General features: G+C 36.2%; 1 protein-coding gene across 1 annotated transcript in view; it reads right to left on the reverse strand.

The window, feature by feature from the left end:
* Positions 1 to 345: 345 nt before the first annotated feature.
* The window catches only part of LOC109922671 (scm-like with four MBT domains protein 2), an 88,288-nt gene continuing 71,263 nt past the window's right edge, over positions 346 to 17,370 (reverse strand). The window contains exon 16 of the mRNA XM_048610003.1: positions 346 to 6,579. Coding sequence (XP_048465960.1) covers positions 6,439 to 6,579 — 141 coding nt within the window. The 3' untranslated portion in view covers positions 346 to 6,438. The remainder of the gene's footprint in view (positions 6,580 to 17,370) is intronic.

Consider the following 17,370-nt stretch of genomic DNA (forward strand, 5'->3'; position numbering starts at 1 on the left):
CGGTAGTGCTCCTACATTGAAGCCAGGGTTCAAGTTCAACCTGCCCTGGAGGTATGTCATAAGATCTCTGAACAGGTTGATTAAAATAATTAGATTCCTGTTCTTGACTTCAGTAGGAAAGAATTATAAATGATGTGATTAAATTTCAATCCAGTCCATTTATAGTTTTGGATGTAGTACCCAATTGAACTCTCAGTCTTAACTTGTTATCAGGTAACACTCACTGTGCTTAACAATTTCTCAGAAATTCATTGAGAATGCATACTTGAATCTCAGTTTTAAAGTTATAAAATATTAATTTCAGTGAGGGATCGGAGGAAAAAAACAAAAGCTTAACACAAGATCTCATTTGTTTCAATTTTTATTAAGACATCTTGCAACATAAAAAGGGTAATGTTAAAAACAAAATATAGCTCTGATTAAAGGTTATATTTATTATTTACATGAAAACGTATATACAGAATACGCTCTTCAACTTGTTGGGCCAGTAACCTCATTATGCAGGCAAGCAGAAAACAAATCAAGGAATGTAGCAGAGAAACTGCATTTCAAACAAGAAAATTAAAATTAGTTTGCAAGCTAAAGGAATTTATTCAATGTGCAGAATATCTGCTTCGAGCTCAGTACCAATTGCGAGGAAGAAAGATATGCAAATTCAGGCCATTTTAACCTAAATTTTCTATTCCAACTTATTTCAATACTCATGTTAATAAGCCCAGCATTGCAACAATGCTGGTCAGAAAATTCAGGCTTCCATCCCAGAAGCAAAAACAGAACAGTATGCAAGGAATGCATCGCAAGGATTTTACTAATTATTTCCCCTCCTTCAAGATGCATTCCTTTCAGTTAAAAAAGTTCTTATATTACATTTGTAGGTGATACATAAATAAGACAGTTGTTCAAATCAAACACTGTTTCTCAGCGATGCACAGTATCACTTTCAATTACAATCTCCAAATGATCACAATTTCGATGACCCAATAGCTTCAAGCCAAAATCACTTTTTTTTTGTCATAAAAAATACAGTGAACAAGTCGAGTACCTCCTGGTGAATTTCTGAGGTATGATAAAGTACAAAGGCTGCACGCTGATCATATAGCCTCTTTTGTGTCCAAGATAATTTAGCAAAAAGTTGTCAGCAACAAATGTGTTCTAAGGAACTACATACATGCATTGAAAGGTGTGGGAGGAGGGTTGTCTGAAACTGCTAATGTGAAGACCCTAGCAGCGCTAAATGCACAAATAATCAGATAAAATTCATTAGTTTTAATCTAAGCTTAGAAAGTGATTAGACAATTTAAACATGATTTTGCATCTTTATATTAAAACAATTCCCTCATACAAATGCTGCATATTTTGTTTTCCACACCTCTATTGCCTTTGAGACCTTTATTTTTCAGTGCTGAAAAATCATAGCTAACCTGACATAAAACCACACGCTACTAACAATTAGCATTATTTCAGGAAATAATCTATCACACCACCACAACTGCGTGTTGCAGTTCGAGTAATGATCTACATCTCAGTTTAATAATGGCAGCAAGTTTCTTGATTTTACATCAATGCATTGATAACTTCTGTAATCATCAAATCGCACAAATAGCCAGTGTTTGTGCTTACTTGTGAATAGTTAAATTTTTGTGCCCTTGGTTCTGTCAGTCGGTTTAGTTAGAAAGCGATCACTAATACTTCCCATTTACAAATAATCTTAAATTCCAACCAGCCGAACAGACATGTTAGTAACAAAAGATGTCTTAGAAAACACAAATTAGCCCATTCATAACTTAGAAATTGGGCCTGAAAGAGTATTGTAGTAAGTCTTTGGTGTTTTATTTTTTTTTAAAAGATAGTATCCACCATACTGGTCTACAAGGAATCACTATTGAAAATCACACAACATTTTCTACAATATATCACAATCTCTTGACAAATTTTTGTAACATGTTCACTGAAATTACAATTGACTAAATGTAATAGCATCAAAATAGGTCAGTATATTTTTCTGGGTTTCTTGTTTGTACAAACATTAGATTCTGGCAAAGGAACTAATGTATCTTAATGAATTAAACAATCTTCAGAAACATGTACATGATACTTGAAGGCTGTAACATGTCAATAGCGCAGGGTTAATTCTTCAAAATATATACAAAATGTATAAAGAATGAGTTGGTTAACAAAGCAGTAATATTGTCCTTCAGAAATTAAGCAGCAACAGCAATATTTATTACAGTTTTATTAAGTATAACATGCAAGATAACCAATTACAATGCACAGCTCCACATATTACCTCAGTGTCATCTGCACATGATTCTACTGATCTGGGGGAAAAAAACACTCTGATATATGTACTCTGTTTAAAAAATACAACAATAGAACACCATATACACATTAAAATGGAATGTGCAATTCTCTTACCCCTTTTACAAACTGTAAGTCCATACAGAAGTAAGATAAACAAAATGCAATAATTGCTCTGCAACACGTACATCAAGACCTTTAATACCAATGGGATGAAAATTCAACTTTGGTAGGGCATAAATTGGGCAGTATTTGATTGGACAGCCATTATACACCTGCCTACTTATTCCTCCCATTTGTGTTAATGGAAAACTTGTGATCCACTGCCACCCATTTCATGTTCTTGCTGAAGTTGAATTTAATCAAATCTTCCAAGTGTTTACAATGGTTTTATTCTTCCTGAATATTTCTTGCATAGTGGTGTTGACTTTAACCTCGTGAAAATCCAGCTAATTAATTTGCTGATAGTAATTAACATAATTATTTAGGGTATTTCCCTATTCTGATATAGAAAAACATTGTAGCAGAATGATGTCATTGAGCTGAATGACAACAGAGGAAAGTCAGACGTTACACTTTATATTAGAAAGGAATAAAATCATTTGTTTTTTATGTTGTTCCAATTTACAGTTACGATTTTCTTTCTTAGTGCCTTTTTTTTTGAAAATACAGATAAAAAGTTATTTTGCCAGCTTATTAACCATGTTTATATCTTAAAGATACCGAATAGGGCCCATTTCACATAATTCCCAAGGAATCCAACATCACATCTACAGACAATCTTACGAATGTCATTCTAATACAGGCACAAGGTTCGCTGAGGCACTTCTGTGGGCAAATAGCAGTCCCTGTAGACGTGATACCAGCATTAGTCAACAGAGAGCCTTACAGCTATGAAATTGCTTATGTTCTTAACATAATTAATGTATTCCTTGTCTCAGTGTACACAATAAAATGAAGTACACTTCCATTGATACTGACTCCTTTATAATAGTTGCATTCTGTACAGCTGTTTCACATGTTTTCAATGTGAATTCTTCTGAAAGAAAACGTACATTTTAAAATTAAATCTTCCCAATACTGATCTGCTGTTTGGTAGCTGTAGAGATCATCGTTAAAGTTTGTTTCCATGTTATTAAGAATCGAGCTGACTATTTTAAAGCCTTTTCTCCATATTTTGCCTTGCATTTTTAAAAAATAAAACCAACTTAAAAGCATGTTCAATTCCAAAGATTTTTGTTTCTTTATGCTCAGACAAACTAATCGGCGTAAGCATCATCTGTACTTAAAGCCATATCCAGGCGTGAGTGGTTTACCAAACATGAAGATATGCCAAATCTTTTTTATTTAGTGTAGGATAATAACATTTGTTAGAGATTGCAAAAGAGCTCATTAAAAAAGTAAATCACAGTACAGTATAACAAATGTAATTTTTTATATGTGGGGAAAAAAATCACAAAGAATTTATCTCATTTTAGATTACTGCACAGTATTTTTATTGTAACATGATGTTTTTGAAATAAAAAAAGGTATTTGTCACTCAAAATTCTACACAAGAAATTTTAAAATATTACGAGTGAAAAAAATGACTAATTACTAGTACTCCATATGCTTTTATTTTTACATTTGAATATCCAGCATGACAGTAATTAGGAAATTTAACATTAGATTTTCAAACTTGTACTTTTTAAGAATTCACATAGAAACTGTATGTGCAACGTGATTTTACTGTAGAAATAGTGTGCATACCACAAAACAGAGTGTAATGTTTAAAGATTTATTTTGGTGTTCTTTTGTTCTCAACTTTGTTGTCCTCCAGGACATTTTAACCCAAAGATTTGTTTCCACGTCATGGAAAGGGAAGCAGTAGGTCACATTGAATTTCTGTGATTTATGGTAAGTCTGCGTGTGGCTTACTGGAACATGGGGCCAGTCTGTCATTCAACACCTTCAGATCAACCATATAGTTGCTCACTTTAAAACGAGCTAGTAAGGTTACTGCACTGATTCTAGGCAGAAACACCAAATACATCTTTGAATGCGTACAAATACATGTACATTGTAAAATGGCATACACAGAGAATTGGATGAGCAGATTACCTGAAATATCTAGTAAAGTTGATTCTTAATTAACCTTTATGACAGCAAATATCTTTGACTAGAAAGAGTTAAGGACCAACATTGTGCTCTTCAATCACTGCTGCACTTAGGCAAGAGGTGTCAAGTGCCAGCAACATTCTCAATATTAAATGGCCTTTGGTAGAGAAATCTGATGTCTAGAACTTTCTTTAAAATTGAATCCTTATGGGACTATAAAGAGTCTAGTACTGTATACACAATAGTTGTCATTGTTCCAAAAATGTCTTTTTACATTTTTTTTGCTTGGGAAAAAGGATTAGAAAACAAATTGGTAGGTTAAAAGAAAAATAATGTCTGAACATTCGATGCATAAAATGCATCACAATTTAATTATAATAAATTGTGAATTACTTTAAGGAGTAAATATGTTCCAAACATTTCAGATTCATTGCACTCTAAATGGCAACTCACTGTGAAATATGGATATATTGTGACAGTAACTTCAGGAGCTTAATAACTTTAATGTGCAGACGAAATGATCAAATGTAGATACTCTGTGTGGCATAAATTTTTAAATTGGATTTTTTAGTCCATTAAAGGACGACATGAAATTGGTAGGTGTCTTGCACCTGATTTTGATATTCTACAGTACTGTCTATGTTGACTCATTTGATTATTATGCCACACATTGATAAGAAATCATTAGATGTAAGAAAATATGAAAATGTTCTTCACAAAGCTGGTCTCCGTTCCCAAGAAAGTCCCATCATTAGCAGGTATGATCTCTCTAACAAAAAGTTTTAAAACAAACATTGCTGTAAATTGTCTAGAACCTGTGGTGTTCCCCCAAAATATGATCCAAATATTCAATCAAATCATTCAATTCATCGCAAATGTCTACCACAAAACAGACCTTGTCTTTTAGATGTTGAAACTGAAATTGGTTTGAAAGCATATATAAAAATGCAACATCACTGCAGTGTTGTTTGAAAACACCTCATCACTTGTACATTGCAGCGTAGTAACAGTGAATCACTTCAAGTTATCAATATTTAAGTTTGAAACAGTTGGAGTTTAGGATGGTAGATCACAACGTCCTCCTCAAACCTGGCTTTCCTTCCTTTATGTAAAGCCATTTACAACTTTTCAATTTTCTTTGGGATAATTCATATTGTGCCAGTATTGGAACCTCATCATTTTAAGACAGTATTCATTCAAAGCGTTCCTGCAGGGAAATGTTACACTCAATTCTGGTTTGTAATATTCTGCTCCAGCTAATTAAAGACAGTGCTGATCACTTTAAACATCCGGCAGCCTGAACTGAAGCACTTTTTTGGCTGCAAATGATGACAGACTTAAAGAAATCCGCACAATAACGGGCAGCAAAATTACTCCTTCATGCTGTTTTGTTCCAAATTCTAAACTAAACAGCAGTGTCACGGTAGTTAAACATTCTCCTAATAACTCATGTTGATAACATTCAAAAATCAACTAGCAAAATATAAAACACAACCAAATCAAAGTGAACTGGAGTATTGTAAGGAAAGATTGTTCAACTGAACACATTGATGGACTGTTGTCAGAAGTATATTCAGTACCTCCAGGCCCAGGCTTGTTTATTGTCTGTTGTTTCCAATGTGTACGTGCTATCATTCTTAAGGTAATTGGGGCTTTAAGCATGAAGACTCAGCAAATCTCAAAAGCCTTTTAAACGACGAATCTTCAAGGGATACTTTCTCTTTTCCATCCAAATCTGAATGGTTCACATGATTGTATTTTCATTACTTGCCCATCAATGACTGATTCTGTTCAAATACGTGTAGCATCCATCTTCACGTAAAAGGGGCCCTTTTGCAGTTATATTAACAAATTACTTAATTTTGATCATATCACTCAATGTGAGCAGCAAACAAAGACTCACTAAGTTTATTTCACAGTATTTATCTGGCTGGCAAGTTATCAGATGAATATCCATCCATTGTGTCAAGGCTGAACCTATCCAGTGCTCATTTTGGAACAATTCTGAGCAAAATAGGTTAAAATGAATCGTGACAAACTAAGTCAGTTAGCATACTGTGCATAGAATGCAATTTTCACTCTCTCAATGTGATGACATAATTTGATAGCAGGGCCAAGTTTGAGCTCCATACATTCCTGGACTGTTGGCAGCGTCAACAGTAGTAGTGCTTGGCCATCAATGTCCTGTGGGATAGATAAAAATAAATAAATACTACAATAATCCACTGACGTTAGAAAAGTGAAGCTGGAAAATAGCAATACAATTCATCAGCCAAGTCTTTTGCACACACTGTAAACTCACAATAAATCTGATTCTCAGCCTATTTTATTTACACTTGGAAATATTGGCCAACAGCTCTAACCGACCAGGAAATATATTTTGCATCATGAACAGAACCCCCATACTGTCTGAAAAATAACATATTGAACTTCCCACCTGGATTCCGTCCAGGGAATGTGAACTCCAGTTCCAAAAAGGTATAGTAATCCCCATTTGATTGCATTTACATTGGTTAATGTGATATTATAGTCATCATGCTGCTGAATCTCTGTCATAGAAAATAACTAGATTAACTTACCTTGCTGTATCTGGCAGTATAGTATGTACGATTACAGCCAAAGAATCATAAAGTATATTTGTTTTGGCTCATTTTTACATTTTTGAAAGTAAGTTTACGCTGGTTCTGTGAACACTGCATTTTGATACATACTTGAAAAAGAGAACATGATGTGCTATTAAATAAACATGGAGACTTCCTAAAATCATTTCTCTGCCAGAAAAAGAGATGGAATGAAGCAAGCTTGGGTTTCTGGTTACAATAACGAGAACAGAAGGGAAATTATTGACACACAGCACTTCTGGAACTAGATTTTATTGATTTACACATATTGCAAAGATGTTTCAGATTAAGAATTAGTTAAATATGATCAACTTTTAAATCAAGTAAATGCACCAAAAAATTATAAGTGGTAAACAGCAATTGCTGCTTTATCACCACTATTCAGCTTGCTGCCCAATGTTAAAAGAAAACATGTGTTCGGTCATTAACAGGAATAGAAAACCTCTCAATGCTACATTGTTAAAGCCTATTAAAACCTTGTTAATGACCTATCAAGAAAATGATGCCATTTCACATTGGAAGACAGGTAAACAATCATTTTATGTAGCCTGTAATGGAAAAAAAAAAGTTTGAAAATATCATCATTGTAGAATGATAAAAATCTAGAGCTGAGGGGAAGCTATTTTGTCTAGTGAGTCTATGCCAGTGATCCAGCCTAATTCCATTTTCTAGCTGTTGGTCCATGGCTGGGTTACATCATTTCAAGTTCATATTCAAATACTTTGTGAATGCAACATAAACATCTGCCACTAATATGTTTGTCAGTTTCTTTTAGACTCACCATAGTTTGGGTGACCCAAAATAATCTCTCAACTCCCCTTTCATCCTCTACTAATCATTATAAACCTATGTCCCTGGTTCCCTCAGTCTCCACTGTTCCAAATATCCTCAGCTTATCTAATCCTTCCTTGTCTCCAGACCGAGTTCCATTTGTCATTTTTCTTCCAGTTTGATCAGTCCGTTAATATGCTACTGCAATCGAATCTTTCTTCTGCATTATCAACCACAAAGATAATTTTTATATCTTTTCCAAATTTCTTAATCATATATTTGTTTAAATTATTGATATAAAGCATAAAAAGTAAGGAACTTAATACTGAGGCCCATAGAGTCCCACGGAAAACAACCCCAGTAAAACATTCACTGACCATTGCCCTTTACTTCCTGCCATTGAGTTAATTTTGGATTTCGGCACGTACTCTTTTTTGGGTCCCGTGAGTTTTCACTTTTTTGACCAGACAGCCATTTGGGTACTTGTCAAAAGGTTTGCTAAAATTCATGTAGACAACAAATGTGCTTTTCCTCATCAACCCTCCATGTTACTTTGCTGAATTTTGTAAGGTAAGTTAAACATGACCTCCCTAGCAAATCGATGCTGTCTTTCCTTGATAATTTCATGCAGTAGGGTTAGGGTTGGGGTTCTAAAATGGTGATTGATGCAATCCCTCGGATTTTATTCCTAATATTTTGACCATTGCCTAATAATGGATACACAGATTTGTTGCAGTTTATAGTATACAACTCTATACACACATACATATATACATTTGTGACATCCATTGGACATTTGAAAATGTCCTCATGGTAGCAGTTTTTCCCAGAGAGTTTACTGGAATTTACTTCTCAAAGTACTCAGAATGATGGTACCAATATTCAGGAGTGATGCATCTACTATGACCATGTACCACTGAACGTACCACTGCAGATGAAATAGCTGTATTTGCCCTGTCAGAATGCACAGCAGAAAATTATTGATGCCTATCAAGCTATGTGTGAGATAACTCACATGTTGGGCTCCTTTAAACTATCTACATCACCTGCCAATGTCATGTGTCTAATTCAAAACAACAACTTAAGCTTGCCTTTCTAAACTTTCCTCAAAGTTTCAGTTTTTCTCTCAATGATTCCTACTCAGCATAACAAGTGCCACTTGTATCTCTTAAAAATTGGGAGATTAAATCTGTTTTCATCAAAAGTACAAAGGATGCCTCTTCGCGGAGTAATGAGTGCCACTGACTATAATGTATATTCCTGTTCCTCTTTAGTTATTCATATATGTAAATTATGACCAAAGTTTCCTGGGTTCCATTTGTTCTGTGTCACTGGGTCAATTTTAAATACAGGTAAACTTCTGGATGGAGACTTTTTCACAGCCCTAATGACTTATACTGATTACATTCCATTGATACAAGCTAAAATCAAGGATTTTGTTACTATAGAAGTATAGTGCTTTAATACTGAGCTAATAAAGCTGTTAAGGTCTCCTCGTAATGACCATTAGAACCATTAATTTATTTTTATCTGGTCTGTTCAAATAGCACAATTGTAGATAACACCCAATTTCCAACAATGGTGAACTGAGCAGGAATATATTTTTAAAATTTTATTCATAGGATGTAGATGACGCTGGCTAGGCCAACATTTATTGCCCATTGCTAATTGCCTGGAGGGTTAAGAGTCAACCACACTGCTGTGGATCTGGAATCACAAGTAGGCAAGACCAAGTACGGGTGGCAGACTTCCTTCCCTAAAGGACAACAGTGAGCCAGATGGATGTTTAACAACAGTTGACAATGGTTACCTGGTTGCCATTAGCTTTATCGTTGTTCCAGATTTCACTATCTTCCATGGTAGGCTTCAAATCCACATCCTCAGAACATTACCCTGGGGCTGTGATTATTAGTCCAGCGACAGAGCCACTAAGCTACTGCCTCACTCTTTATGTAGTTCCTGATTTTTCAGCAAGTAATTTTGAGTTGGTAATGGTTTGATCAACAAATCTGAGAGCCATCATTATATTTGTACTTTACTGTCATTTGCAGAAACAGATTGTGCCTGTTATTTTACTAAATAGCTTTAATGATGTTGGAACACTGCAAATGTAAACAGATACTTTACACCTAATGATCACATTTCAGAATGAAGTTTTCAATGGATTAAATGATCATCTAGGCTATATTAACTTCCATAATTACTGCAGGCCTACCACTGATTTTCTCATAGAAAATAAGAATCTTTGGTAACCATAATATTGTCCTGAAAACATCACACCTGGCACACCCTTGGAAAAGAATCTTTAGAACAATGGACTCTTTCAGGTTGATTTTAATTTCGGATGACACGGGTGAGATAGATTTAAGGCAGATGATGGACATACAGAAATTGTTAGATGAACAAGCCAAGGTCCATCTTGTTCGCTTTCTGCCTTTCTGGTAGTTGTGATATACAGTGATAATGAAGTTATTGACCAATGCATATTAGGTTTGAACTTACTTCCTGTGCAATTAGTAGACAGGAGACAGGTCAGTAATTTTCAAAACTTTAAAAAAATGACTAACTTATTTTCTTCTTTCTTTCTTAATCCAAGCCTTCCAACAGCATTCTCCTTCAGTATTCAATCTTACTAATGCCCCTTATTTTGTCCTTCATTGTTCTGGTTTCTTCAATACATAACTAACAAGATCTAAGAATTATTTGTTGATCCCATTGCTCAATATCATTCCAGTTGCCCTGTTAACCCGTTAACCTTGTCCTCTTCATTATCAACTCACAGCCAACAGTTTGTGGTACAAAGATTATGTGTTGAAGAGTGAGGAAATAAATCCAATAAAAAAGGGCATGTTGCAAAATGTTCCGTACCAGGATATTCTGTCATTATAGTCTTGTCTTGTCTCTTTAAAGCAAGCAATTCTAGCTACATCACGACCTAACAGTACAGAACACGAAAAAAATACAGATGTTTCACTAAAACATAATTAATTCTAAAAGTAATTCCAGATTACACACTGTATTTTCAACATGGTACAGTTAACTGTAGAAAATAACGTCAGTAGCTGTTTGACTGCGTTTTTAACGATATACCCCCCCATATCAGCCCTTACTGCATTCCACCATTGCTCTTTACAGACACCTGTTATTGCTTCATGTCTTTTAAATAATAAAAAATTATGTTTTTTTCTACACTTGCACTGATTTCATTATTTAGACTAAAAGTTGTCAATAACTAATAACATGTCTACAAAAGCACAGAATAGCAAATGCTGATTGAAGAAACACAGTGCTTATCCCATACAACAACTGCAAAATGGTTCATTTTAATAGCTTTGAGAGAAAATTTATAGTAACCTCATGTGTGCCAAATAAAAAAGTCCTCTACAGAACCACACTGTATCTAAAATCAGAATTCAAGAAACTATATCACTAAGTGAAAACTATAATGAATCTAAAAACATATCACATGCACAGGGGATTACCAAATAGACAGAGAAATTGCTTTATTTACTTTGTGAGTGTAAATTAAGTTAGAAACTGTTTAATGAAGCATAACTACATATGGCTTGTTTCCCCAAATCAGTCGAGAAACTGTCATATGCGAAAAGTGTACTCTAATGGCAAGGAAGAAAGTTCAGGGTGGAATAAAACACAGTAATGAGCTGTGCCTTAACCAAGACAATGACATATTTGTAGATGATAGCCACCCGGAAAGTACTCCACTTCTATTAGAATAACAAAGAAAAACTACAGTAACTACGTTGTATTTTGTATATTGTACAGCGTGGAAATATTACTAAACTACAAGTTTGAGCAAGATTTTTAATAAATATGTTAAGTCCTATTGAGACTACTTCTCGATGAATTCGAGTGCTAATGACGCTGTTGGTGTTAAACCCAAGAAACAAATGTTAGCTTCTAGAAGAGATGTGAAAATTGTCTGAGAAGGGTGCGTAATTGGTGAGAAAATGTTTATTATTTACTAAAAAACATGCTTGCATGGTAAAAAAATTCATAGAAGTTTACATAAACATTTAAGAGAATATAAAATGATTAAACACAATTATCCACTGATTATAATCTCATAATTCTCAAGGAGGAAAAATGTTATTTCCAGTATTGGAAGAAATCATTTTGGTCTGTGTAATTATTGTGTACAGGTTATTGTGTGTAATTTGTACTGTGAACTTAAAGGCAAGCAAAGCACTCTATGGTGATTTAAGTCATTTTCTTCCAGCACTTTCAAGGGAGTAAATGCACATTTTATATTCTGGTCTTAAAAATTTCTATATATCTCAGAGATGTCATGACATTGCAAATCACCAACCCCTGACTTTCCAGCATAAAATGACAGTGTGTGATTTCATGATATACATTTCTCTTACAGAGTGCGAGCATAGAAGTAAGAAAAGATTTTCCACTTTGGCTGTAATTATCGATCCAGACTCAAATTGTACCAGAAATTGTTTAATTTTGATAAGGGTTTTTCTCCTCCAATTATCAGATCTACCTGAGTTACAAATCATCAAACCACCATGAACCAACATAATCAGGTATCATTTTGAAATGTAATTAACAGAAAATATTTTGGCTTCAAAATAATCTTTAATATTTTAGGGTGGAAACTTGATGTGGTTTGATTTTTTACAACTGAAAATGTAAATTTACAGTAAAAATTAAGTAATTTAACCAAAACAGAAATTGCTGGAGAAGCCTAGCAGGTCTGGCAGCATCTACAAAGATAAAGCACAGTTAACGTTTTGAGTTCAGTGGTCCTTGAGGGGTTTGAAGAAGGGTCACTGGATTCAAATGTTAACTCCGCCTTCTTGCCACAACTGGCAGAACTGCTGAGTTTTTCCGGCAATTTCCTTTTCTGTTTCAGATCTTCAACATCCACACAGTTCTTTGCCTTATTTAAGTGATTAAACCAGACTGTCTAAGTCTACTACCTGAGTAACCTGACTCTAGATAACTAGAAATTACTTAAAAAAACAAAACTACTTGCTAATTATATTAGCCAGTTTGCTACTTACAGTAGTCAGTTTTTTAGTAAATTAAGAAAAAAAGCTTTGAAAACATCCCTAATGAATATCTTTGCACTGAAAAGAGCTAGTTTAATTTTTAGAACTTCCTTGACTGCCTTCAAAGGAGTGTAGTGCTATAGCTTAATGGGATGAGGTGTGAAACTCTCCTGATGTTTTAGCTGTATGGTAGTATCCGACATTTATTCCACGTAATAGTTCAGTGAGGGAAAATATACGGTCCCTTACAAGCCTCCATCCTTAATGAGGTGAAACATCATTTTCAATGGGTTTCACTACCAGATAAGCACAAACACATACGCAAACTAAAAGAAAACTAGAATTATTCACCCTCACCTATTCCTTATGCAAGATTTAAACAAATTCTTGTAAATTTCCTCTCAAATTCTCAAACTATTTCATCAAGAACATTATTGTTCTTGATAATGCATGAGGTAGTGCATTTTCTTTTCCAATAAAGTGAACAATGTTACATTAAATGGTTGAATTAATAAGCTCCATCAAATCAAACTCACATTTTGAGTCTTCAATGTCTCAACAAAGGCTAAAGGATTATGGTCAATGTATATTATTATTTCTTTGTAACCACAATGGACATATGCTCTTCAAGATTTTGAAGCCTATAATAATCCTAAAGTCTCCTTTTCACTGTAGAGTACTTCCTCTATTTTTGGTTTAATAGCAAAATACCCCAGTTGCTTCTCTGTACCTGTTTCATCATCCTGCAGTAAGACTGCACCTATCCCCATATCACTTGCTCTAAATTTCCATTTTAGACACTTCATAAATTCAGAAGTGGCCAATGCCTGCACACTTATTAAAATTGCTTTCAGCATCTCAAAGCTGCTTGGCATTCGGACCACCTTTGTTTGTTTTCACAGCAAATCTGTTAAGGACACAGATATTGTGCTGAAGTTAGGCACAAATTTCTGATAAAACTCACACATCGCCAGAAATCTCATGATTTTCTATTTAGTTTTAGGAACAGAGCTTACAACCAGAGCCATCATAGAATCACACAGCTGAACCTTCAGTCCAATTTGTCCATGCCAACCAGATATCCTAAACTGACCTAGTCCCATTTGCTTGCATTTGACCCATATTCCTCTAAACCCTTCCTATTCATGTACCCGTCCAGATGCCTTTTAAATATTGTAACTGTACCTGCCTCCACCACTTCCTCTGGCAGCTCATTCCATACATGCACCACCCTCTGCCCCTCAGGTCCCTTTTAAATCTTTCTCTTCTCACCTTAAACCTATGCCCTCTAGTTTTCGGCTTCCCTACCCTGGAAAAAAACATCTTAGCTATTGATTCTATTCATGGCCCTTATGATTTTATAAACCTCTATAAGGTCACCCCACAGCCGCTGATGCTCCAAGGGGAAAGGAAAGCCGCATCCTATTCATCCTTACCCCATAGCGCAAACCTTCCAATCCCGGCAACATCCTTGTAAATCTTTTCTGAACCCTTTCAAGTTTTACAACATCTTTCCTGTAGCAGGGAGACCAGAATTGAACACAGTATTCTAAAAGTGGCCTAACCAATGTCCTATACAGCCACAACATGACGTTCTAACTTCTATACTCAATGCGCTGACCAATGAAGGCAAATGCCTTCTTCATTACCCTGTCGATCTGCCATTCTACTTTCAAAGGAACTATGCACCTGCACCTCTAGGTCTCTGTTTGGCAACACTCCCAGGGCCTTACCAAGAGTCCTGTCCCGATTTGCCTTACGAAAATGCAACACGTCACATTTATCTAAATTAAACTCCATCTGACACTCCTTGGCCCACTGGCCCAATTGATCACGATCTCTTTGTAATCTTAGATAACCTTCTTCACTCTCCACGACACCACCAATTTTGGTGTCATCTGTAAACTTACAAGCCACACCTCCTATATTCACATCAAAATCATCTATATAAATGACGAAATGCAGTGGATCTAGCACTGATCCTTCATTTGTTGGTCTTAGCAACACATGCCCATCCCCTATGTAGTGTCCTAGGTAAGCTATCCTAAATTATGTGAGTTGACTCTTGGCAAGATTTAGGACTATACCAGCTAACTGTAATGTTGAAATAGGTCTTGCTTTACATGTTCTTCCCAGATGTTAAAATGCTTACATTATTAATATCATGTAAATAATACAGTTAAGCACTTCAGCTATAACTCAATTCATAAATCTTTAGATTGTAGCTGAAATGTTAATTCAATCTGATCAGTATTTCACGACGATGAATACAATAGGTGGACACTTTTGTAAATTTTATCTGTCATCTAAAAGATAACTGAAAGCTGTCATAACATAAGATAGCAGTCATAACTTTCTTTCCATTACAAGAGAAGCATCTGGAATAGGTTACGTGACAAAGGATCCATCTCTGCTGATTCTATCCTTCAATATTCAACATAGATCTCAGAGATAGTTCATGCGTGGATTATAAACAACTACTCTAATGCAGAATTAACAACTTGGCAATATCAGCAAATATTAATTTAATTACTTTCTTTTTTGTAAGAGATATGTTATAACATGTAAGGTTGGAATCTTACAGGGCTCTGAACCACCTGGGCTACAGTGCAAAATCCTGGAAAATCATGCGAGAAGTCAACACAAATCTATCTTGACATTGAGAGCAGCTAGCTGCATTTTCCAACAGAGTTCAGGTTGTTGAGATATGACTTTCAGCAGAGAATGGTGAAATGCCTATTAACAGGGATTACTGCTTGCTATCACTGTCATTAAATGCAAATTTTGCCTCATTAATATGTAACTTTTGATTGTACCACAGCACATAGACAAACCAGATACCAAGATGTCCAGACATGAAAGTCAAAGCAGGCAGCACGTGACTCCAGCTCCCTGCTTGCTCCTCCGGACTGCCACCCTCAAAGCAGGCTTGAAGGGCCAAATGGCCTATCACTGTTCCTTGTTTCTGTGTGTCCATCCTGGACATCCAGATCCAACATTTCAGAGCACATTCCAGGAAAGTGGCCATGCATATCCCACGCTTATGGACACTGTCAGCATCTCCTTGGCATTATGGCTAAACCATATACCATCTGCATACACACTTCAATACTGCACTTTGGAGCAGACAGGCTACTATCATTGGAATGCTATAGCAATGACACTTTGCACGCAAGGACTGGTACCCAGCTCACAGACTGGACCAGGCTGCATCTCAAGGCTGCTCACTCAGTGTTTTAGTGCTTACTTAGCACCTTTTTACAGTTTTCCCCTCAGCCACAATTCAGAGTGCAGTACTGCTTGATTGCCTTGCTGTTTAATACAATGCCAGACAGTTTATCATGCTGCTCAGTGATGATTATTTTGTTGTACACAGTGCATTTCTGTCTCAATCTCTCACCGATGCCATGTGCCAGCTTACTCAGAAAACACACAGCCATTTGCTTGTAGCACATACAATATCTCAGAATCTAGGAGGATTGCCAGTGAAGTCCTGACAGACACCCGTCAATCAGTCAATAGGGTCCTGGTTCACTAGTCAAGGACAGCCTTTGACATCAGTCAGGGGTTTGAACATAGTCGTGCAGTTATTTCGATGGTCAGGATCAGGAGCTTTGCCTCATGGGGGACAGCAGCAGAAAGTTGGGTAAAGCCAACTATCCTCTTGTCAGTTGTTTTCTCTTCGATGGGGAGAAAGGGAGGAATGGAACTGGATGAAAGCAGGTAGCACAGCCATTCATGCTAGAGCAGGTAAAGGAAAAGAGGTAAGGTGTCCTGAGTCATTAAATAAGCACACAAAGGCCATACAGGTCTTGTAGTGTGGGGGATAAAGTTGGTAAGAGGGGCTAAGGCAAGATGCTGTAGGCAATAGTGAGAGTGGTAGAGCAAGAGACTTGGTAGGAGGTGGGTGTAGTAGGAGAGGTGAAGTGATTGCGAATTAGTAGAGTGAAGGTAGTGACACTTACCCTGGTGGAGCAAACAAGTTCATTGACTTCCTTCCTACACTGTTGGGCTTTCTTCCAGATGACTGAAATTGCAATGACCTTGGGTCAGACTGGCTTCTTCTGGTGTTGTGGCCTCCTCAGGCAGTCCTTGGGGAAGAGGCTGTCTCTCCTCTGCAACCCCCAAAACCCTCTTCCCATAAGGAACTCCAGGTCCCTGTTTGCAAAATGGAGCACCAATCTTTTTCTTGGTTGCCATATCTGGGGCAAATATCATAAACCATGCAGGGCGACTCTGGATTGACAGTGCTTGACTGGATGGATAATGACTTTTTAAAAAGAGGCACTGGCACCAAGGCTCCTGGGGTGTCCCAGTAGTGTCAAGTACTTCTGGCTATGGCTAACAGGGCTAGCATCAGCCAACAGGAGCACCACAGGGGCTTGGTAGGTTGTCAACAGGGTGAGTTTGGGAAAATCGTGTTAGAAAATACACTAAGCCTCTATGACAGTTGATAAAACTTATGCTGAGCCAAGATATTATAAAATTAAGCTCTAGGTGTCAAAACATTGAACCACAATACTCTGAGATAACAAGGTGTAGAGCTGGATGAACACAGCAGG

This window comes from Rhincodon typus, chromosome 22, assembly GCF_021869965.1.
Source record: "Rhincodon typus isolate 14 chromosome 22, sRhiTyp1.1, whole genome shotgun sequence".
NCBI lineage: Eukaryota > Metazoa > Chordata > Chondrichthyes > Orectolobiformes > Rhincodontidae > Rhincodon > Rhincodon typus.